Below are 25,823 nucleotides of genomic sequence, written 5' to 3' on the forward strand. Positions count from 1 at the left end.
TAAGGCTACAATTAGGGGAATCTGTATTAGTACAACCTCAGGCATCCTCAGAGATATCCGACAGCAGCTGCACACACGAGAAAAAGCCATTCAAGCACTGGAACAGACATATACCCAGACAGGAGACACTAAAGTACTGGGGGACATTCAGGCGCTGCTGACGGAACATAACAAATTTGCAACAGACGAGCTTCAGTATGTATTTAAGCGGGCGACTGCTAGGCGATATGGTGAAGGGGGCAGGCCGGGCAGGGAGCTGGCCGCTAAAATATGCTCAGGTAAAACACCGCAAAATATAGCGTCCATTTGTACTAACACCGGAGAGGTGATTACAGATGTCAGGGGGATACTGAAAGAATTTATGAACACATATGGCACGCTTTATAAGGCGCGCCCGTCACCCCCGCAGGCTGATTTACTGGCGTATATGGAGGATGTAGAGATAGCATGGCTAGCAGATGGGCATAGGAAATACTTAGAGCGCCCTATAACAGTAGAAGAAGTCACAGACACCATTAAGCGTTTACCTAATAACAAGGCGCCGGGGCCTGATGGCTTCGTAACGGAATTTTATAAAATGTATGCCGACTTGCTCGCCCCGCACTTGGTGCGACTATATGGGGCGGCTCATGAAGCCCAGACGCTACCGGCATCTTTGAGGGAAGCCTTGCTCATTACACTATTGAAACCGGGCAAGGAGGAAGACAAATGCGATTCGTACCGCCCCCTTTCGCTATTAAATGTAGATACAAAAATCATAGCTAGTCTGCTGGCAGATAGGTTGAAACCGCTTATGCCCCTGTTAATAAGGCCCGATCAATCCGGATTCATCCCCGATAGGGCCACCACACATAACACCCGCACATTATTTGCATTGGTGCACTATCTGGCTCCTGAGACGAAGGCTGTGGCAGTGTTACTTGACGCTGCTAAGGTGTTTGATACTATTGGCTGGTCCTTTATTCAAGCAGTACTTGTGCGTATGGGATTTCCACTGATCTTTCTAGGATGGATATCGATGCTGTACACAAACTTAACTGCACGCATCAGAGTGAACAGGTACATTTCGGAACCCATTCAGATATGCAGGGGTACTCGGCAGGGTTGCCTTCTCTCACCAATGCTGTTTGCGTTAATCTTGGAGCCGCTGGCTTGTAAAATCCGGCAACACCATCACTACTCTGCACTTCAAATGCCCTCACGGCCCATACACATCTCGCTTTATGCGGATGACATGGTGCTGTATGTTAAAAATCCTGAACAGCACTTGAATCCGCTTTTAAGAGAATACATAAAATTTGGTCAACAATCCGGATTGCAGATAAATTGGGATAAATCCCTTATCCTGTCACTGACGGACAGCACACGCCCGACACAATTGGACTACCCGCTTGAATGGCAGGAGGAACCAACGAAATATTTAGGAATATGGTTTCACAGAGACCCTGAATTGGTCATCCGGACTAATTACGGGCGAGCCATAGCGTCCCTTGAAGACAAAATTAAAAGATGGAATAGACTTCCCCTATCCCTGGCGGACAGGGCCGCGATCGTCAAAATGGTACTTCTACCGAAGTTCCTATATTTATTTAACAATATTCCGATAAAACCTCCAGCTGCAGTATTCCGTAATATCAATACGTTGGTACTTAACTTGCTTTGGGCGAGGAAACAGGCGAGGATGGAACTGCGCACCATGACACTGCCATATGCTAGGGGGGGTTTCAAGGTTCCAGACTTCTACCTATACTACTTATGCGCACAGGCGCAATTCGCACACTTCTGGTACCACGACATACCCTTTTTGACACATGTGGCTGTAGAAGCGGGCGATGCAGACCCGATCCCGCTAACTAACATAATGACACATAAACGCACTAGGTTACATGACCAAGATATTAATCCGGTTAATGCTACCACGGAGGCATGGAGGTTGATGGGAAAGGCAGCAGACAGTCTACCACTCTACGCACCCACGCTTCCACTAGCGCACCACCCGGCCCTTTCGGTAACACAGGAGCAGGTTGGCATGGATCTGTTTAAGCGGGCTGGTATAGACACACTGGGCGACTTGTATGTAAATGGTGAATTCCAGACCCTGGACAAGTTACGTTACATCAGCAACCCGTCCCCACTTTTCAGTTTTAACTACTACAGGCTGCAAAGGGCGCTTCGGGAACACTACCCTACACACCCAGAAGAGCCAAAAACACTTGAACCCCTACGACTGCTCCTCACTACACCCACGGCGTCTCACCTAGTATCCAAGCTATACGCAAGCATACAGGGTGCGGTAGGGGGCAATACAAACAAGGCTAAGGACAAATGAAGCGCTGGGCTGGTTGAACCTCTAACTGACGAAGAGTGGGATGCCTCTTGCTTGCTTACTGGCATGTTAACACCAAACGGTAACTTGAAAATCATTCATTATAAGTATTTACATCAGGTATACCATACACCTCAGCGACTGTATAAATACGGCTTGAGGGAAGATTCACAATGTTGCAGGTGTAAACAAGAAGATGCAGACTTCATGCATCTAGCGTGGCACTGTCGCAAAGTGGCGGGATACTGGGAGCAGGTCATGCAAGTTCTGAGTGAAATGCTCGGAGTTTCCGTGCTATGTGAGGCGAAAGTCTGTCTGTTGGGTATTGTTCCACAACTAAGAGCTTTGAAGCGCAAATTTTGTGCTGTTGCACTACTGCTAGCCAAAAGAAGGGTATCCCTCCACTGGAACAGCAGGAGAGCCCCGGAGGTAAAGCACTGGATTGAGGATATGGTTTATTGTCGGGACACGCTCAACACATACGAGGAGGAGTTGCCAGTCAGATCTAGGCCCAAAGATTATTGGGGGTTCCTGCGTGACTATTTACTAGAACATGGCACGACAGAATCGGAAGCGGACGCTGAGTAATGTATACATCTGAGGATGAGGACATAGAGCGAACAACTGGATAGTATTGGTACTGAGGTGGGAGGATGCTGTGATGCAGAGTGTTTGTAGCGAGAGGAGAATTACAAGTTGGGTAGTATATTGTTATGTTTAGTTCCTTTCAGCAAAAAATGTGAAAATGTAAGACTACTGACAAGCATGTAGGCGAATATAGCACTGTAGACAGATCTGTGGTTTATCAGATAACACGCCGCCGGTCCGTTGGATGTCGGCTGATGGGCTGTCTACACCTAACGCCATCTTTCTAGGTTGTGAATACATGTAGCCGGCCCGCTGCGGTTGTAGGCGAATTGAATGTATTTCTTTTTATGTGATGGAAAGTGCAATAAACATCTTACACCAAAAAAAAAATAATAATAATAATAATAATATTGACTGAATATATTGAATTCATACTATCAACTACCAACATATTGCCTTGATAAGCAGGTATGTGGAAGTATAGATGTATTCTTCGTTACTCCAAATCTAGTTACATTTACTTTGGTAATTGACACTATATAGGCTCCTCTCTCTCTAAATTATATATATATATCTATACTACTATAATAAAGCAAGAACTTTCAGGCTTTGAGGCGGGTAAACTCGGGAACCACAGCGCCAATCTACACACCCGATACACCGTTGATATCGTCACGGTGTGTAGATGGTTATAGGCTATATACATTTTTAAAATAAACGTTATTTAAAATGTTATATTAAAAAAAAAGTAGTCCCTCCAAAGTAGCACCGGCCGCAACGTGCGTCCTGACATCAGGAGGAGCGGCGTACAGCGCGGGGAGGAGCAGTGACGATCAGCTCGGGGAGCAGCGGACATGAGCGGCGATCGGAGGGCAGGCAGTGAGGAGCGGCGGTGGGGAGGAGCGCCAGGGTGAAAGCGGAGGCAGAGAGGAGCGGTGAGCGAGCCACAGGAAAAAGAAACGTGTGCAGGTAAGTGGAGCGGGTAGCAAACAGCCCATTACAGGAGGAAAAAGCGGCGGCGGGGACGTGGGCAGTGAGGAGCGTGCAGGTTAAGAAACGTGTGCAGGGCGCCAGTGGCCGCGGAAAAAAAAAGTGGAGCGGGTAGCAAACAGCCCATTACAGGAGGAAAAAGTCACAGAAACGTCTGCAGGTGACAAAAAGTGACGTGGGCAGTGAAGAGCGTGCAGGTTAACAAACGTGTGCAGGTTACAAAAGCCTCCAAAAGTAAACATACAGCCATAATACTGCACTACGTCAGTGCGGGCGGGGGCCCTAAGCCATGATTGCTCCTGGACAAGGTCGGGACGGGCTGCTAATATATATATATATATATATATATATATATATATATATATATAGTGCAGAAATGTCACATAGACGTTAAAGTGCACTGGTGACTGTGGCAATTTTTGATGAACTTATTTCCGCAACCCATTTTGTGTCCTGGAAGTTCCTACAAACTCCAAATGGACTGCTCGCTGATAGGGCTTCTGCCTTTATTTTTGCTCTGCTTCCACTGCTTGTATACAGAATCCACTGGAAGGTGCTGGGCGCTGCTATGGTTCGTACAGCAGATGCAGTGGCACCTGGTCCCAGGGTTGTGAGTGGGCCACTTTGTCCCAATGATGTCTATCTTTTAGCTCCCGGCCAGGACAGGGGCCCAGTTTCCTGCTACCATTAGGGCCAGTGGAAGTCTTGCAAAGGCTTTGCAAGTAGTCCCTCAACTTCAGTCAAAGGCGCCATTTATTTGCTTGCACTAGGGACCTAGGCATCCTTGCTATGCTACTTGTGCTTAGGGTAGTATTTCCTTCCCCTGGAGTAGGTCTGCTGCTCCATGACCCGCGCATTTCTTTCCCCTGGAGTACGACTGCTCCATGGCGCGCGCAGGCATTTCATTCTCGTATTTCCTTCCCCTGGACTACGACTGCTCCATGAAGCGCTCATTTCCCTCATGAAGCGCGCATTTCCTTCACATGGACTACGAGTCGACTGCTGCATGAAGTTCCCCTCTCCAGTCCTTCCTCTTGAATGAACCTTCCTTTCAGTGAAAGCTGAGCGATGAAATAGGCTGCTGTGACTTAGGCGACCTCTTCGTGTTGGAAGCCCAGGAGGCCAGAGCGCCGGCGAGATGGAGGCTGAGATTTACAGAGCTCTGCATATGTCTTCTCTGTAGCCCTACACGCCTTTGCGATTAGATAAATTGTTTTGGGGGGGATTCCAAATTGGAGGTGGTGGTCGCTTGTAACTAACCTGTCCAGACGATAAAATACAACCCCCCCCAACCTCCCCGGTAGAATGTGCCGTCCTGAGGCGGGGGGGGGGGGGGGGGGTAGGCAGCTTGCAGCTGTCAGGATGATGTAGGCGCTTTCCTGTAAAATGACCCTGCTTGTCAGACTGCAGGCTCCTGGCTGCGCGAGCGCCCTGTCAGAGGTACTTTCAGAATTCCCTGCTCTTAGATGTTGACAAAGGTGTCCCCCCCTCGGGGGACACCGAAAGGAGTTGAGGGCACCATCCCCTCCGTGGCACGACTCCGCTGTCATTTTTTCAGTGCGCGTGACAGTCCTGGATTGGATAAATGGGGTATGTTGGAGCAATGACGTGGCAGATGTACTGCTTTCTACATACATGTTGTGGTACCCGATAGAGTTCACAGAGGTGCCTGTGGAATGGGCAGTTCTGCACAGGGGCGACCCACCGGGGCGCATGCACCAGGCGATGGGGCACTTGGAACATATACTGTTTTTTTGGGGTGCTTGGCCTGGCAGTGAGGTTTATGAGGTGGTAGTGCATTTTAATACACTTTAATTGGCACCCAATGGTGGCCTGTGTAAGCCGTTTCAAGCAGGACCGGTGTTTATTTTTTGTCTCTCATAATCTGTTCTTATTTATGGGCTGTTCGCTGCACTTTACCATTAGTAGGGTTCACATTTGCTAGTGAGGTATTTCAATATGATACCAGTACGTTGTGTTTTTTGTAGTCAGTGCTTATTTTGTAAAAATGTAAGTGCCGGGCCCAAGGTATTTCTACACTATCCTCTGTACCTGCTAGTACTGTCAAATATTAACTAATACACAAGTGTGCTATTTTGACTTTTGCAGTTCACCTGGAAGTATAGTGAATGTGTTGCTCATGAGCTCTCCTCAAATATATACAGACAGCATCACCATGTGGTAGACTGCCATAAATAAGTGCCAGTGTTTACAAATAAGTGCAGGCGCGAACACCAGGACAAATTAAGCTCCGATGTACGCTTCATACATTCTCTGAACTATAGGCCTTGCTAATGACCAATCTATTGTTACTCAATTTACAACCTCAAACGGATGCAGCGCTGAGATAGACTTGGTGGGATTGTAAGTCGTGATTTGCGGATCCCTTTTGATTTCTTTGGCGAGAATATAACTTTCTGAGCCTTCTTCCCAGTAAGATTGTGTACAAATCTGTATATCAATTTGGAGCGCACACTGCATAGAATAAACCATCCACAAGCACAGCACTAAATACATTTCTACTGAAATCTCTGTGGAATCCCAAGTCACTATGCTAATTCTGGGTGCTTCGTGCAATCTTTCATCGCTTCCAAAGTGAAAAAACACATTAGCAGAGCCAGTAGGTCTGGCGTTGGCTGTCAACGTTTTGGCTATTACCGGGGAAGCGCTGAGCCCTTGTCAGTCTAAAAAATAAACCGTTGGATAAAAGCAAAATTCTTTTTGGTCCAAAAATGCTCTTATAACTGCAAATCTCTGGCACTGAAAGGAAAAACTTTGTATGTGGGTGTGCACCTCGTGAAATCAGAGAACGCCATTACCCACATTGAAATCAGTGAATGGCTGAAGTGGGCTATCCCTAGGCCTCCATTCGGTATGCTATAGTGGGTGGGAAAAAAACGTGAATCCCACAACAGACAATAGATGAAGGATATTGACTGAAAGTCCCTAAAAGTAACTATATTATATCTGTGGTTTTAGTAAAATCAAAAGATCTTAGCTGACTCCAGACCAAACAAGAGCTATTCAGCTGGGTAACAGAACTGATTGTAAATTTTGCTTAACTATTACTCACTTTTTTATAGTGCGCTATATAAATGTTGTAATTATTATTTACTTCCTGAGTTTCCTATTTTTCTCTCTGCTGCCCCACAAACATGCACTTATATATGACCATGGTTCCACGCCCTGCGTGCTTGTTCACTACTACTGCCCTCATTACTAGTGGCCCAGTGTTTGATTTGATATTTTTTTACACCCTCTGATATCTGACACACATTGGTCAGAATTCATTAGGTGCAATAAACAGCCAATTATGAGTTGTCCCTGAAAACGATGTATTACATGCAGGTTTTGGTGCTTACCACACCAAAATCTGTATATTCCACTAATGATCCCAAATTTTTTCCCTGAAAAAATTATTCCGTCTTTACCTGCCAAAATTTATCAGGGGAAAACTGCGGGACTGTATTGTTACCTACCAACTCATAATCCTGGTGTGTACAGAAACAGTACTTACCACACATCCAACTATTCCGGCACCCGTAATGATGGCCTATGTGTTACAAATTTCTGGTGACACGGTTCATTTTAGGAGTTTAGGGAGGTATGTACTGCAGGAATAGGTATAATGCTGTTATCTGGTAATTAAATGCATATTCATGCTTCTTTTTTTCAGGTAATAAATGCCATTGAGCAGGATTATCGCCTTCCACCACCCATGGACTGCCCCAGTGCCCTCCACCAGTTAATGCTGGACTGCTGGCAGAAGGACCGCAACCACCGGCCCAAATTCGCACAGATTGTGAACACGCTGGACAAAATGATCCGAAATCCAAATAGCCTCAAAGCAATGGCGCCACTCTCGTCCGGGTATGTAGGGTGGGGACTGCACAGTTATGGAAATGATGGGAGGGCCAATAGTCAGCATGACTGTATGAGAGAGCTACATCTTAATTCAACTCAGCTCCACCAGGGAAAATGTGTCGGCACATGGAAATTGTGAGGGGGTGGTTCCCTGCTACTTTTATATATTTCGAAGGTGTCTCCCCCCAGGGCCGGCTTTAGAGTTGGTTGCGCCCAGTGCTACAATCTTGGTTGGCGCCCCCAACAAACTTTTTTATGTTGAATTTATGCAAGGAGACACTGTTGATGTAATGTTTATTTGTTGATTCAGATTATTGGCGCTCTGCTCATGTAAGATGTAAAATGTAGTATTTACAGCATTCCTTAAAACAAGAAAAGCATTTGGACTTGAGGCACACAAAGTAAAGGAATAGAAAGAGGTGCCCATAGTGCAATGGGCACACATTGCTGCAAGGCATTGTGTGGCACACACAGTGTCAGGTGCAAGACTACGTGAGTCACAGCCAGAGCATGGAGCTTAAACTAATGAGAATCCGAGAATGAAATGCAAAAAAGGACATATGATGCTTTAGAAGGCCCTAAGACAAAGTATTAGGAGGTTATGTCCTTGTGTATCAGACCTTTACCAAGAAAAGGAGCACAGATGCCCAGAGGTGATATGAATGACAGTGCCTTCTTAAGTGGGAGGAAATGTTCGGCCTGCTTAGTTGATCCCTGGGTGATAGGAATAGTACTGGGAGCTAGAAAGCTTGGATTGTAAAACAGAGGTCCTGGCTAGCGGGGGGGGGGGGTCTGGGCACTCGGACATGTCCCAGGGTGCCCACCCACCAGTTTACCCACTTTTGTAGTTTACGTATTGCACAAACATAGCTGAAAGTGTTCGTAGGCTTCATGTGAACACTAGATTATAGTACACAATGCCAGGTTCATGTTTCTTCCAAGTACGGGGAAATGAAGTGCTTTGCCCAGAATCACAGGATATTGAGCCAATGCCGGGACTTGAACCTGGGTCCCCAGTTGCAAAGTCAACAGCTCTATGAGTTAAGCCACATCTCGTATCCTGGCCACTTGAACTCATTGGATGGTAGACTGTATAGGCATGGACAGCAGTGTAAAAAAAAGTCCAGAAGACACACTACGGCAGAACCAAAAAGCTGGTATGGGCAGACTGTACACACCAGAGCAGCCGTCTAAATGGAGACAAGCCACAGCAGTGAAAAGAGGGTCAAAAAGTAGACTGCATACACTGGGATAGCAGTGTAGACACACAAGTAGACCAGAAGAGTAGTCTAAAGAGAGATGAGAGCATACTGTACACAGCACCCAGGGTCACTGGGGCCCAGTGGCCTGAAGGGCCCATTTTCTTTCTTGCACTGGGGTCCATGACACGCTGGTTAGGCCTCTAGCAGTATGAGAGCAGTGAAAATAGACAGAGGCAGACTGTCCACCATTGTAATGTAAGACAGTATAGATCAGCAGTCTAAAGGGGGCTGGCTGTTTAGTGAAAACATAGACGAGCAGGCTGTTCACAATAAAACGTAGAGGCGTGAAAAACTGTTCATAAGCTGAAACTGTTACAGCGAGACACGGAAGGCTTGTAAATATAGAGAGAAAGCTCGGTTTTCAGTCAGGGTGCTGTGCCTCAATTTCTTTTGATGGACGCTCGGTTGAAGGCCAGTGCTGTTTCTCTCCTGTATCTAAGGGCTGCTCCTGCGAGGGCCCTCTGCCTTGTTGTCAGAAGCCCGAGGGTGCACGGCTGTTCTGACTTGCTGTTGTTGCACAGCACAAGCACTTGTGCGGCGTTGACTCGGGGCCCAGCAGCCGCTCTGGCTGTATGTGCAGTAGCAGAAGGCATTCATGGGATCGGCACACCTCTTGGCCTAGTACATCCATCCACAACCATCTGAGCGCATTTGTTCATCTCCTACATTCACATTGTTGAGGAAATGAAAGATAGACAACAGCATTCATTTTGGTCAGAGGTAGATGACGCCCCCTGAGCTTGGTGCCCGGTGCAGTGGCACCGGTCGCACTTCCCATAAAGCCGGCCCTGTCTCAGCCTTCCCCCCTTTATGAGGTCCATTACTGGCAATGTGGTCTTGCAGTTACATTGATGACTATGGAGTCTGGAGACCTGCGTTCTAACCTTAAATTCACCACTTGACCAAAGATTTGAATGATTGTGAGGGGAAATCCCTTGGGGTATGATTTCATATGGGGTGATCAGTTAAGAAATAGCAACTCTTGGTCTGCATAACAGTCTGCTTATGGGCGCATGATCTTGACTAGACTGCACACACCTCGTGGTTCAATGTGCCTATTTTCCTTTTTTTAAATTATTTCTATTGGTATTCATGCAATAAGCACATGCAATACAACAACACCGAAAAAGAGTGCCACGTGTTAGAGATATAGTAGTGCAGCCACAGTTACAAACAGCCACTTGACAGTAACATCATAACTACGACCAGTGCAGATAGCAACAAACATCTACTCGCCCCTAAGCAAGAGCCAGGAGAGACATCAGGCATGCGGTGAGAGGAACCCACAAGTCCTTGGGTCCTGAGTGTGCTGGCAGTTCTTCAGCATATAGTTCCTATTGTTCTTTACAATAAGACATATCAGGTAACCATTGTCTTTTAGTGGGTGTTGCCTGTTGATCCCAGTTCGCCACTAGTCCAGACTATGGATCGCAGGTGGATTGTGCATCACTTCTAAGTATAAATGTACATATTTCCTTCGAGCTCGCTCCATGCTATGTCCGACACATTAAGCAAACATCAGCAAAGTCTTAAACTTTCGAGTCACAGGCCTCATAGGCTTTAGTGGAGTCTTACACTATTGTCACACGAAGCTCTTGTGTGCATTGGCAGAGAGTCGGTATTTATGCACATCTGGGTTTCTTACAAGTCATTGAAGATTCTCTTCTGCCCCTTCAAACCTCAGGGTGTCTCACTTCTTTCCATTATCACTTAAGTCTTACACTTCAGTGGTTTCTCACTCTTTACCACAAGGCCCTTTTAAGTGCAAGGCAGCACAGCACTTCCAAAACAACACTTCCCTTAAACTGTGACGTTGCTTTGCTCTTTTTGGCATCATGGTTCCCTTGCGGCCATTCAGAGTCTCAACTTTTCCTGCAACACTTCTCATGGATGTTAGCAGAATTTCACTGTTTCTCAACATCATGAAACCAATCCCCACATAACAGGAAGTACTAGACAGTTCTAGTTCATGCAGCTGAAGTAATGGTGACAGTGTAACCCATAAAGAAGAGCCCTTCACATCTTGTTATATGACCGTGTGCCTTTTTTAATAGAGTGTATAACTGCCACGTGCATCCTCAGAACCCTATATTCCTTAACCTTACGCTAACTGCAATTATATTCATTATGAAAAGAGACATCTTATACATTTGTATCTGAAGGCCAAAATGGCTTCCATGTTCAGAATAGCCAGTTTCAGAATGTGCCATAATATTGCAGTCTATGCTGAGAATGAGCAACTGTCTTAATGTATACAGTAGTGAAAGAACACCACCACACTGGCATAACATTATCCCCCTAAGCCCCCGCGGTGTAGGGGGCCTAATCTCCAGGGGGCCTCCTCCGGCACTGGATGCGGATTCTGGCCTGAGAGCCCCTGAATGGGTCGGTAGCGTGATGGGGCCCCCAATGTACTTTGCAGGGGGACCCCCAAAAGTTTTGTTATGACACTGTACCACCAGAAAACTGGTATAGGACAGACTTTAAAGTTTAGGTAGTGTCGTAGAGGCTAAACCTATAGTATTAGAAAAATAGATTGATGATGTGTAAGAATTTGGCCCATATGGTGTTTTCGTGTCACCTCCTACCACTGTGCCTCATGCTTACTGTGTCGCAGATCAGATTCCACACCTCACCCTACGGCTGCTTCAGGGCTCAACTCCGTGCAATCGGCATGGATCAATCTTTTGGCTTGTAGTGCCAAGTGGTGTTTTCTTGACTAAAGTCTACCATGTAGGACAAAAAGAAGAGCTGAGTTTTTGGAGTGTGGTTGATTTTTTCTGATTTAGCCACCACATATAGCGACCATCATTTTGCAAATCAGCCATATTCCTACTCTAACAGGAGCAGTCAGGCCACGCCCCCTCTGCACAAACATAATCCCAGACTGATTTGTGCATTATTGGGCCTTGTCGATGAGCAGCAGCTTCAGGTCTTCTTTGCAGTCAGCCCAGACCCACATCTTGTAGGAAATATTCAGTTAATCTCAGCCAGTGTTAAGTCATTAGTGCGCAAACAGGAAACTCAGCAACGTTCAGTCCGCCTGTCCTCAGAGACGGATTTTCACATTATTTGTGTGATTTTTTCTACCTTTTGGACGAAGGAGGAAGGAAGCCATCTCTGCACCTGCTAATAAGAATGCATCTCACTCAGGGAGAAAACTAACATACAGATCACATCACAGTTCAAGACAATAACTTCAAGGAATACCCATCGACCCAACCTAAAACCTGGAGGGGCTTCCGATGATGAGGAATGTCTCATAGTTGGACCATTGAAGGCATCTGTCACGCCTGCCAGAAATGCTTTTTCTTTTCGTGTGACATCTGTTTGCAGACAGAGCTGACATTTTTTTGTACAATGGCTGTTGACTTTAACTACCCATTAATTGAGAATGTTTCCAGGCCCCTGCAAGTTGTAAAAAATTAAAGTTTACCAAAGTAACCTATACTTGAGTAAGCAGGAGTAGAAAGGCTCATGCACGTAACAGCTGTGTAAACATCTTGCTCACTCTCTTAAATATATTATGGATAAATATTTGAGCAATATTATCTATTAGGGTGGGCATTCCTAGGTAGTTATTGTTTGGGTGGAGTCAATGGGTCTGAGGTGAAGCCAGGGCCCTAGTCCACCCAGTCATTGTCCACCAGGAATTGCCCTCCTCTAGCATAATGTTGCTTACATGAATCAGACCATTACAATGAGGTGAAATGCACAAAAGTATTTGTGATAAGGTTTGTTTTTCCTGCCACTATGTAGGTTGAAGGTTACTGGAAGCATTCCTGTTGGATTTTTTGAGTGATAGCACTCTGCTTTCTTTCTATTTAAATGCATTGTAGTGAATGCCTGCTTTTAAGTCATACCAAGGAGTTTATAGAAAGGGTGAAAGCAGATTCTTGTCACAATATGAATCATTCATTGATGGTGCCATGCTTATTTTAAGAATTGATGAGTGATGTCTGCCGGGATTTGATGGATCGTATCGGAGAGGAAACATTTTTTTCCTATGACTTTTTCAAAGAAAAACAGGAAGAACTGAAATGAGGACCGATTTTAATTAACTTCACAAATATATTCCTCATCTTTGTGACATAAGTCTGGCATTCTGAGTAAAATGTTTTTGTTATAATTTTTTTATTGGCATTTTGAGAAAATGTAATCATAAGTACAATAAAGTTAATAATAACTTACAATTTGAATGATTAAAATGTACTTCTCACGGGTAGCAGTCTATCGACAGGCTGTTAGCTTTCCACTGCAGCTTTTTACTTCCTACCCACTTCTTTTTGTCAGTAGTTGCATTTTCCAGCACTACTGTGAACCGACTTCAAAATCATTTTACCCTGAGTTAAATAAAAGCAAATGAAACAAAAACACATTTAAAAATATATATGTTCATTGTCTATAACACTGTCTCCCTGTATACCTTGTAAATGGCTATAGCCAAAGGTAATTAATTAAAACAGAATTTAAAATAAGTAGCCTGTTAAATTAGATAGACCAATGGCGCCACTATTTTACTGAAAACACAAAACACACAATTTTAATAGACTAGACTGGGAAAACCATAAATATGCAATACAAATACATGAAAATAAATGTTTTCTGGGACTCATTTGGTTTAGGAACTTGTGGCAGCAAAGATGAGAAACATTTTCTGGTACATATTCAGCCTTCCGAAGAGGAAAGTGATTGATTCAAAAGCCGTCTTCTCCAGCATCATGTCACCCAGTGCAGGCACATTCTTTGAACTAGGTGAGCACTCTAGTTCATTATCAAAGCACTATAGTCCTCACAGTTAGCTGTTAGGGGAAGAAGTAGAGGTGTTGCAAGGGTGGAAGCTGTTGTGAAGCTTGTCTCAGATGCTAGCTGTGAATCTCCTGTGTAGGTATCAGCTGGCTAGGAGACAATCGAGATGCATCATGTAGACAGTGTGCAGCTGTCCGATTCATAATGATGCATAGTGCTTCTTTTGCACATCTCAAGTTGCATCTGCAATGCCCATTGTCTCGAACTACATGGGGGTTAGGTAGGAAGCCATAAACTATGCATGCACCCACCTGAAAGCGGCACATATTCAAAATTTCTGTCTGCTTGAGCCATGAAAGATGGCACCTGGTTTGTAACTCCAGCAAGCCTCAGATTCCAAGTTGTTACTGTTTCTCTTTTAAAGTGATGCTAACATCTATCAGTAAGTGAGTGATCAATATATGGCTGATTAGTGTTGGTCCCCAAGATGGAGGAGAACTTAGTGGTCTGAAGATGCACATTCCACCTCAAGTTTTGGAACTGAAGATGTGTGGGAGCAGTAGAGAGGTCTGTAAGTCAGCGTCTAAAAAGTTAGTGATCTGAAGGGGATTGTTAGAAAAACTCAACTGCAGTAATGCAATGCTACAGAAAGTAAAGTTGGAAAACAAAAAGTAATTCTAGTGTTTCGGCCATCAGTTCACTTTGGAATGAAGCTTCCAATCAGATTAAATTCCTATGGCCTCCTCTGCACTCATATGTGCCTTTTCATTGGCCTTTAAATTAAAAGGCTGCTGTGTTAATATCCAGGAATCAGTAACTAGAGAAAGGATCATAGATATCAATTTCTCTTCAGTTGGTGCTTGAATTGTACACGTGGTTTTAGGTGTTGAGCACCAGCACTACTTTTTGAGGATCATGACTTACTTTTCATCGTCAGACGTTGGCACTGAGCGAGAGAGAGAAAGGCAGAAGAGGGAGAAAGAAGCAAAAAAAGAAATATAGGAAAAACAGTGACAAATTGATACATCAATAATGAAAAAAGAACCTGCAATCTCGAGATAATGAGAAAGGTAGTAAAAGGTGGTGGAAAAATTGGGAAACATCATTTTCAACGAAGGCTTTTCTACGCGTGACGTTTACTACGAGGCACTTACCTCGCAAACGTCTTTTCCACGCGTATGCCTTCAACGACAGTCTTTGCCACGCATTAGGGGGATTGGGGGGTTGGCGGGGGTCGGCTGGGGTCGGGGCGGGGGGGGCCTGGGGGGGTCTCCCCCCCAGAAATAAAAAAAGGAGCGGGTTAATTAAATAAAAAAAAAACGCACTTCAGTACCAACGAGGATGCCACACACGGCGTCCGAGTGTCAGTTTACTGCCCTGAGCTCGGCTCCCTTTCCCAGTGCTTACGATAATTAGACAAAGAAAAACCTAAATTAATTGAGCAGGCGTCGACGGCTTCCTCCAGAGCGGGTTAATTACATTTAAAAAAAAAACGCACTTCAGTAGCACTGAGGTAAAAGGAAAGTGCCTCCCCCAAAGACGTGCCGTTACGGCAGTCCTTTTTTAATTTTGGCAGACGTGTTTTCACGCTTGTTTCGATGGTGGATGGAAGGTACGGGTGCTGGTGAAAGACAGGAAGGTGTCAGGTAAGAAAATAATCTTTAGCATTTGTGTTTGTGTTTAGGACGTAAAAATGCGTGGTATGATCCTTCGTTGCAAATTCCAGCGTGGTAAAGCCACTTGCGAACTAAAATTTGCGTGGTATTGCCATGCGTGGAACTTGTATTCGTGGTAACATCATATATTCGGAAAAATTGAATCTTGGTGGAATCAAGACTAGGCAGACTTGGTACTCCAACAATTCTGGCATTTGGCATTACCAGTAGTGGTCTCCTCAGAAATGTTTTACCTTGTGCTTGTTTTTTAAATTATTTTTATCATTTATTCATTTTTACAAATTAAGCACTTTCTTATCTTGGATATGGTGTGACCTGGAACTGAACCCAGGAGTCAGGCACTCTAGTAACCCTCCCCGTCTAATAAGATAGTCCCTGTAGTGGCTTACATGTGTTCATTGTAACCACATAGTTTATGATTTAGGAAAGAGTACTTCATCCATGTTGTGTGGTCCCACCCCCTTCCATGCTTTTTAGGTTCGAGAATGTGACAACATGTTGACAGTGGTAGAAAGAAGGCCTGCAAGTTAAACACATTGTCCTGCTAAGTAGGAAAATCTGTCATAAAGTTCTACGCTACTTTAATTTACTAAAACCCAATTAAAATGTTCTAAAGTGACTCAGTTAGAAACACATGGGTATTTTTACATTGCTAAGAAGAGACATATGGTGCTTGCAGGAGGAGAGGATGAGGCTTGTGGGATGTGCACAGCAGCATTTAGCATTACTGCAGGTAGTTTTGTTCAATTTTCTCAGCACAGCCCATAAGGTGGCTTCCTTCCCAAACCTTGCAAATGGATGCAGCATAATAACTAAGTATACAACACAGGTGAGTAAGAATTTTAGAGCAATCCCAGTACCATCCTGTACTGTACCATATCATTCCACATTATGCATATCAAGAAATGTGTCCAACTCAGAAACACTACCAGTGAGTATCTTGCATTTTCCTACGCAAATCTGGGTTTGTTGATGTGGAATATGAAAGTTCTATCTGATCCAGGGTCTGCCTGATCTATGGATACTGTCTCTGGCCAGGCACTGACTCATATGCACTGTGTATAATATAGAGGATTCCAAATATGTGCAAGTGGATTTATTCTCGTAATGTGGAATAGTTTACAGCTATTGATTATGCTACATTGTTCCTTATACAGTACACGGCCCGGCTGATACTCACCGAGGTGTTAGGGAAGAAATGCAGGGGCTAGCTGATATCCTGGCATACTTTTGAAAGACATCTAATGTATACCTATGCTCTATTTGTCATATTTTATATGGGGGTCGTGCCAAGGTTGCAATCCCACTGTTCTCATCTGATCGTATTGTGTCTTCCTGGGCCAATCAACATCTTTCCAAATTATCATTTACATTATCTGCAAAAAAATACACGAGCACTTAGATACAGTTTATTTACAGGGCCACTGGAATTATGCAGCAACGGGGGACCTAATTATGTGGCGTGGTTGACTAAATAAAGTGGCAAACAAAAGCAAATTATGAAGCAGATTCTGTGTAACATATGTGGCAATTGTTTTGATATCTTTTGATTCGTTCTGATCTAGAAGCATTTTTGTGAAAATTTGCAAATTATGCAAATGGTGGATTATGTAGCAAATGTGGTAAATCGATAATTGTGCCGAAACGCCAGGAAAGCAGAATTGTAAATTCATGTGATACTACCCGTAGAGCAGTATTAAGGGCTATGTAAAAACAATTGACATTTTCATTCATTGTCCTTTAGCTACGATGGAGTTTGATCATCTGTGCCTTATCCTATCCTAATATCCTAATACAGCATTAGAGTGGTTACTGGGCATTTGCACATGGGGCGGCTCCTCCAGTATGGCGGAGGAACATCGCCCACTGCTTTTAAGCAGTGAGAAACAAAAAATGATAATAACTTAGAGTTTTTGTCATTTTATGTTTTATGTCCGGCTGCTTAGCGGCGGGCTAGGCTGATATGCTCTTCGAGCAGGGCAGGGAAGGAGTGGTTTACCCACTCCTGACTGCGCAGTGACTGTTTGCTCTGCCCTCTCCGTCCACCCAAACCAGTCACGCGCACATTCCCCTTCTCCATGCAGGCTGCGTTGCAGCCTGCATGGAGAACATGCCCACCCATCCAGCCCATGGCTGAGCGCCGTATCACGACGCTCAGACAATCTGGGATTGGTCAAGGGAGGGAGCCTGGCTGCCTGTTCCTATTCCTGTCCAAGATAGGAGAGCAGGAGCAGAGAATACGCGGGACCAAGCTTAATTCAATTAGTATTTTTTCAATTTAATTCTGAAGCCCCTGCGCGATCCCTTCCATCGCGACTCCCTCCATGACCCACCACGCCCCCCCCCCCCACCTGGGAGCCATGCACAGCTCAAAATGAAGCAGATGCTGATTTGCAACAGCAAAGGGTGTAGTTCAGTGTAGTACCATGATCTCATTGTCACAATATAATCAAACATATTGCATTCTTAATATAATCCTAATATAAAATAGCGCTCCATCGGATTTAATAGAATAACATCGACATGCGGTGGAAAGATATTTTTGCAAGTGATGCGTAGAGCAGAATATTCATGCCAGAATATATTTCTGATTAGTTGGTAGAGTTTGTCTAAAATACATCTGCACTGTTCTTTCAACCTCGATGTGCTTAAAAGAGAGCCAGAGAAGAGGATTTGCTCATGCTCACACGAGGAGGAGCTTGCTTCCTCCAACTTGCAGCATGACAATACAAAACGGATCAATAGCTGGGAAGATCAGAAAGATGGCTGATCCTTGAGAAGTCCTTGTTTTGGGCCATCTAGTAGATCTGTATTTTTCAAAGATATATTCACTTGAAATTAGATTTGTGTCTCAAAATTAGAAGTCAGAAGTTAAGCATTAGGAAACTAACCTGTCTGGGTTCCATTTTGAGTCCTCACTTAAACATAAAAAACCTTTGGTGAAAAAACACAAAACAAAAATCATTGATATTGATTTCTGCATTGAAATGCATCTATGAGATAAGCAATTTAATGTATGGCATGACAAGTTTTATTATACTTCTAAAATGTAAAATAGTCCATGATATATTGCAATGCAAGCTCTCCATAGTAGGTGGACAGAAGCACCAGAAAACCACTAGCATGCAATGAGAGGGTAGTACTCCTCTGAGTGGAACCAAAGCCCACTCTATGTTTAAGAAATTATAACACCAGGTCTAGCAGACAGCTGAGATGTCAAGTCAGACCTAAAAAGGGGTCAAGAGAAGCAGATCAGCCCTGATGAGGAACCTCAAAACCCTGCTTTCCGAGATGCCAGATTCCCAGGATGCAGCTGGAGGATCTTGGCGAGCAAAATAAAACGAATGAGTCTTGCCAGCCTCTGAATTGGGGGCATGCTGGGCCGGAATGGGAGCAGGCGAAACTTCTAGCAGCAAATAACAGTGTGCAGCATCCATCTTTAGCTCCCTGGTGTTTTTGCCGCTTTCCGCAAAGATTTCATGTGTCAGCTACAATATAACTTTACAAGCTCCTGCAAAACACACAGTTGCTTTCCATGCCCGTGAAATGAAAGAATTAGAGTCAGAACAAATGATAGCCCCTAATGAGGCGGCAACATCTCACAACAGTGGCAAATTAATGGCGGGTCCCAGAGGGGAGCCCGTGTAAGCTCGCCTCACAGTGAGAATGAGCGAATGGCGGGAGATCTGTCGACTCCAATGCAGGCTGCCTGGCCTGCATAGGCGATGCCTAATAGGGATGTACAAGGCGTTCCACCTGCACAAAGCCGGTCTGGAGCCGGGTTCAGCAGGTTGGAATTCAGCCGTACCCACAAATTGGGAATCAAAGGTGTACACTAAACATAAAAACTATAACTGCCCGACACGGCATGCACTCTGAGGTCTGCTTATCACAATACTGCTATACTTGTGAGTAGTGCTTAAAAGGTACCGGTACTCACTGCACTGAGTATCAGCATTTTTTAATTTTCTCCCTTTGAGTACCAGAACTTCTCCCCAGACAAATCTCCCCAGCCAAAGAGAGAATCGCAGGTGGTGCACCTCTTGTTATCTTGTACCTTGGCAGCACTTTTCACACTTCCCGCATTGATTCAGTGTGCAACTCTGAGCTGAGCTCGCAGAAGAGTGCCAGAACAGCAGCACTTGTCACCAGGGCACTGCAATTTTGTGTGCTACTCTGTAAATCTTCCAGTAGGAGTGTGGTGGCAGGGTGTTTGGTTTCCCCTTTGATCTTGCACAGTGGGAGTTGGGAGATATTGTAAAACCTAATGGACGGAAATGTGGGTCGCATTCTTCAGGACATTATAGCTTTTTAGCATGCCTCTTATTTTAAACGACTGAAAATTTAGGCCAGCAGCAATTTAAATGAAACATTTTTACTTGAATGGAAATGCCAGCCATCTCCCCCAATTTCATATTTAACCTCAAAGAAAAAAGACCTAAAACACAACACCATTTTTCTTTTTACCTTTTGTAGAGTGGTTTGCTGCATGTAAACCCCTTGATTCGTATGGGAAACCAGACATAAGCCAAATGTGACAGGAGGAAAGGGAGTAGCCCAAAAATGTAAATACCCCCTACTTTGAATTAAAGCACCAAGCAAGCAAAACAAGTGACCCTGACCCTCCTCAGAAGATCTCTCTTGTCTTCTCAATCAAAGCATCTATCCATTCATCCTTTCACCCACCCAATGACATCCACCATTTTACCTATGCCTTCTGTCATCCATGAATTCTTTCATCAATCATTCAGTCGCTCATCATTCTGTCCATCCATCCATATCCAAACCTATCCATTCATCTCCAAACATATCCATTATCTGTCCACACCTACACTTATCCATCCACCCTTTCATTCATTCATCCACCCACCCTTACACTCCATCCATCCACCCACCCTTCTATCCATTCATCCCTTTTATCACTCATCCAACTGTCCATACTTTCATCACTTCATCCATCCTTTCACTCATACATCGAATTACCCATCCATCAATCTACTTGTCCATCCATTTACCACTTCACTCATTCATCTAACATTTCATCCATCCACTTATCCATCTAGAACTCAATCCACCCTGCCACCCTCCCTGTCACTCCTCAATCCATTCTTTCATGTATCTATCCATACATCCATCCTTTCACCCTTCCATCACCCATCCATCATTTCACTCACTCGCTCACCCATCCATCCATTCTTTCACACATCCATCCATTCTTTGGTTTATCCATCAATACATCCTTTCACTCATCCATTGATTCACCACTCCATCCATTGTTTCACCCATCTGTTCACTCATCCATCCACCCACTCTTTCACAACTTCATCCACTCTTCCATCCACATTTTCACTCATCCATCAGCCATCCATCCACCGTTCCATCCATCGATCCTCCCTTTCCCTCATCCATTTTTTCACTCATCTATTCACACATCCATCCTTTCACCCATCCATCCATCATCCACCCTTTTACTATCTAATTATGGACCTTTGTCTACTGAATTGCAGAGAGATCAAGAACAGGCGTCAAGAGATCATGACGCCTCACAGGAGGCTCCATTGAATGTATGACACTTTCAGACAGTTCTGATTTTTTGTCATTATAAGTAATGGTTATTGAAAATCCAGCATGCAAGGCTTTGATGGCAAAAATCAGACATTGCTTGAACATGCATGCCGCATAACATGAAACCACTTGGGAGCTCCCACGTCCCTGTCCATAAATATTTTGGGTGTGCACACATACATCATCCATATAACCAGAGAACAATAACCATAGTTTGGGCTTTTTTATAGGCTGGCAATGAATCCTTCTATCCCTTGGCATCTGTTTAGATACCTGGTAAGATCCATCCTGGCAGAGTATGTATTCTCCACACTACAGGCCCTTCTCAGGCTTGAAGTGGATATATTATTTAAGAGGTGGTCAATGCACCTGCTGGAAAGATCTGAATCCATTCTAATCAAAGGTTTAAGTCACCATAAAATTGGCTTGAGGGCCAATGTGTTTGTTGGAAAGCTCAGCATGAAAAAAGATTTGTTTTTGTTTAGATAGCTCAGTTGATTACACTTTTTGTTACAGAGACACTTGTATTACCTGCAGATCAAAAGGTAAATTCCTTGTCATATAGCTCAGTGAGTTATGACCATGCATCAAGGAGCTCCATGCAAAGGACAAGACATACATTTGGAATCTTACAGTTGTTTCCTCAACCTTTTGTTATTGTAAGGTTGCTTTAAAAGAGGGTTACCTTGGATAATAATAAACAAGTATTAGTAAATGCGGTGTAAATGGCTATCATTGTCATAACAACTGGACAGATACTTCCGACCATCTTACAATGCTTGCATACAAAGCTTGGAAAGGTCGAAAACCTAGCCCCGCCCCTTGCTCCGCCCTTATGCCTGCCCCACACTCCTCCCGCCTTTTGGTGAGTACCTGCATTGATTTGTTTCCTTTGAAAGCACTACTTGTAGGCAGCTATTGTCGGATGCTTAGTAGCATTATATATCGCACAGGGCTCTGTTGCATGGGCATTTTCACAAACGGTGGAGTGGAGAACATCATAAGCTGAAAAACGTTTGCAAAGATTGGTGCAGAATTTGTGTTTTTTTCTTTGTTTTTTACATGTTTTTCCGCTGCTTGGTCTCTGCAAATGTCAGTACACAATTGCACTACCACGGTTCAGTTCATGCTTGAGGAATCTGGGACCCTAATCTTTGGAAAGAACAGTGCCAGCATTTCTGTAGGTCGGCTGCACAACTTACAGTAGTAGAACAGTGCCTGCATGTGTCTGTGTGAGGTAAGCACTGCGCAGCAGAATACTTGAGCTTTTGGGCAATACTGGTCCTGGCAATGCATAGATGGCCCCCACCCCCCTCCACACACACACACACTCTGAGGTTCTATGCACCCGCCGTGCAGTGCATGCATTACACTCGCTCGCTCACTGGAATTGTTGCGATAGAGAAACACAGCGGTCTGCCCTGAGCCTGCTAGCTGTTTTCTCTTCAATTTTCTGTCTCTTTCCGGAGGCCATTTTGTTGCAGAAAAGAGATCTCTCAGATTTCTGCTCAGAGACCAATTCCAGGGCTAAGTCTTTGAAATATAAAGTTCAGACATTTTACAAAATCGATACAAAGTTTGAAGCAATGTAACTAGTGTAAGTCCCAGTTAGACAGTTTTTGTTAGGACATAGAAGTTGCAGCACATAACTTCAGCTTCTGCAACTCGCATAGTGTGATGATGTGTGCAGCTGATCTGAAACTTTGCCTTAAAAATACACAAAATGTGCTTCGGGCCCAGTATTCCTGTTCTGTGTTTCATGTATGCATTCCAGATGCTTCACAAGACTCTTCCTCTTTTACCTATAATGCCTTTCAGACATGCAGAGCTTCACTTGGGCATCCTCTGTGCAAGACATTGCATGCGCGGGTTCCCTCTGGCAAACTCTTGTCTCTGTAAAGGAACATCGGGTAGGAAAGATACTTTCCTTACTCTGGTCTGCACGGGGACTTCTCCATATGTGCAGAAATGACATTAATTAATTTATCTGTACACACGTGCTTCATCACACATGGAAAAACCATTACTAAAATGCTCTCTTCTGAAAGGAAGATCTTCCACTTAAAACCAGACCTTCTCACCTGATGTAGTGACATTCCTGCATACAGTCTTCATTCATTATAAATGCAAGGCTGAACTGATTTACTGCAACCTGTTTTAACCCTTTCGATGCTGATGACGAGCTCAGCTCGTCATCACCCACGGGTGGCGTGTGCTGATGACGAGCTGAGCTCGTCATGTATCGCGGAAAAGGGAAAACAGCCGCACAGCGCAAAAATCGCCGCAGCATCGATGCGGTTAAGATTACCTTCAACCAATACTCAAAGCCCCTTTATGACTGAGTATTCACTCTCTAACCAAGAAGAGGCAACATGGCCCAATTGCTCAATATGGCGTGAAGATGGTGCATGAACTTTAACACCCATGCAGCACTTTGGTTGCAAAAGACACTTACCTTGCATGTGAGACTTCAACGGGACAGTCCGTAAATGTAATCTGGTGCGCCACCTGGCACACAAGACTCCCAGTGCTCATTCCTGTTTCTGTACTGTACGTTGATCCTGGCCAAAAGAGGTTGCCAATTGATTTCCGTCTTTCTACGTTGGGTCACCCCCATGTTCATGGCTCCTCTGTTGATTGCTTTTCTGATGCCACTCTTTAAGGCCCATGACCCGAAGGCAGTTAACCACACAAAGAGTGTTCAAGGTTCACACATTCTCTTTCTGAATGTCCCAAACTTACCCTCTGCGGAGCAGCCTTACTCCTGAGCCCTGCACATCACCCATGTCACTCACAGGTAGTGAAATCTTCGCAAAATGTCACACTCCTTCCCATAAGAGAGGTAGTAGAGAAAACAAGGGCAACCCAGGATGCGGATAGTAAGCTCATGCAGGAAAAACAGTAGATTACTGTGCGCTCATTTGGAGTTCTATTGTCAAAGTATTCATTAGCAATTCAGTTTCCCTAAACACTCTATGTGATTTTTGAAGAAAGAAAGAAACCTGCCTACAAACAGATATTTTAACAGAATTAATAGAAATAGTGCATAAAACAATAACTTTAGTGCTCTTTGTCCCCAGCACAGCGAGTAAAAAACAATAACTTATAGATGTGTTTGTGCAAATAGACGACAAGGGTCATAGTAGCTCAGCTGGGTATATCATTTTGAGTTACACAACTCCGTCCATCAATATATGAACAGGGATTCAATCTATCTGTCATAGTGTTGATGACGTTTCGATCTTATAGGCTACTATGAAGGTCATAATCAGCACAAAGACAAAGCAGACGCAGGCTGACTTTGGAGAGCGAATCAGGAAATTTAAAGTTGAACCAGGGCACAGGAATAATTGAGTTGTCAGTCGCTTTGTAAACTAAGTACAGTAAATAGTATTAATTGAGACTATATGGGGCACCATATGTTACCCAAAAAGGCACAATCTCTTAAAATACTTTTCACAGTTCTTAACATGATACCACTCCTGTGTTGACATGTTATGCCATGTGGTGCTGGAGCACAGTTTTCAGGTGCTGCTGGGGAACAGGAGCAAGCTGAATCAAGATAACAAAGCCAGCAAGAGCTTGCCTTAACCAGCGATTACCAAAAGTGTAAATATGCAATTTTGGAAAAAATAGAGAGCCACGAAGGAAACTTTGAAGTATGCTACCCCATTCGAGCTACCTCAAAGCACACAATGGTTGGCTCTACAACAATGTCAATGAATCTTGAAACAACTGTATGACCTAAACTGATCCCATTGAAGAGTAGCTCTATTACTGATTTTTATTCTCCGTGATCACTTGTCCCACAACATTACAGATGTCCCAACTCTATCTGCATGACACAAATTTTGGCAAATTATGAGAGGAATATTTACTAGGCCAGGATTATCTCAATTCAAGGGTCGAGGCCAGTGCTTAATTTGAGCAAGTGGTGGGCACCAGCACTCATTTTTGGACCCTGTACTTATTTTCGATAATTGCTATTTGCCAAGGACAGCATCAGTTAATATCAGCTTGGGCTTCTCTGAAAAACTTTGGGCTATGTCACCTTTTTTTGTACATTAAGAGTAATATATAAATGTGCAGTTCATAAATATGCTCCCAAATATAAGGGGCATGCAATATGGTTGATGGTCCAAGCAGCTGTATCTTGTACTACCCCAATGGGAATCCATGACCCTCCGCCTCAAATAAGTGGGCTTTTTAATTATTGAATGCAGAGCTTGTTTCCCAAGAACTTCCAACAGTTCCTTTTGGTAGGAAGTGTGACTCCATAAGTGTTATTGAGCAACAACCAAGTAAAATAAATATAAATGTATTTTTTTTTTTTTGCTATCCTGTTCATACTGCGAAGGCGCTGCTGAGATCCATAAATGCAAGGAAAATGAATCCCTACTTCGCCACGACGTACTTCCCAATGAGGAGATTTAGGTTCAGGCCCCATTCAGCAGTGCTCATCCCTTCCCTGAAACCACATTGGTCGGGGCAGATGATGTCTTTTTCCCGAGCTCAGTCCTCGACGCGCTGGAGGACAATACACCCTACCACTTTTACTACAGAACATTGCAGGAAAATTGGTCTGTAACAAGCAGGGTCCTGCCGGTTCCCCTTCCTGAAAACAGGTACTATAGTAGCAGATTTCCAAATTGGCAGGAGACCATCTTGGGATACAGCGTTAAGAACGTTAACCAGGACTATGGCCCAGAGATGGGGTTCGTCCTTGTAAAGGTCCATGGGTATACCATCAGGTCCGGGGGCTTTGTTGGAAGGGCTGCCCACGACCGCCTTGTATACCTCATC

At 44.2% G+C, this 25,823-nt stretch overlaps 1 protein-coding gene across 6 annotated transcripts in view; it reads left to right on the top strand.

Annotated features, from left to right (window-relative positions):
- The window catches only part of EPHB2 (EPH receptor B2), a 786,068-nt gene that overhangs the window by 728,817 nt on the left and 31,428 nt on the right, over nucleotides 1-25,823 (top strand). For all 6 annotated transcript variants that reach the window (XM_086949834.1, XM_086949836.1, XM_086949837.1 and 3 more), the window contains exon 14: nucleotides 7,581-7,774. In XM_086949834.1, the coding sequence (XP_086805960.1) occupies nucleotides 7,581-7,774 (194 nt within the window). The remainder of the gene's footprint in view (nucleotides 1-7,580; nucleotides 7,775-25,823) is intronic.

Source organism: Lissotriton vulgaris, unplaced genomic scaffold (assembly GCF_964263255.1).
Source record: "Lissotriton vulgaris unplaced genomic scaffold, aLisVul1.2 SCAFFOLD_259, whole genome shotgun sequence".
In the NCBI taxonomy this organism is placed as follows: domain Eukaryota; kingdom Metazoa; phylum Chordata; class Amphibia; order Caudata; family Salamandridae; genus Lissotriton; species Lissotriton vulgaris.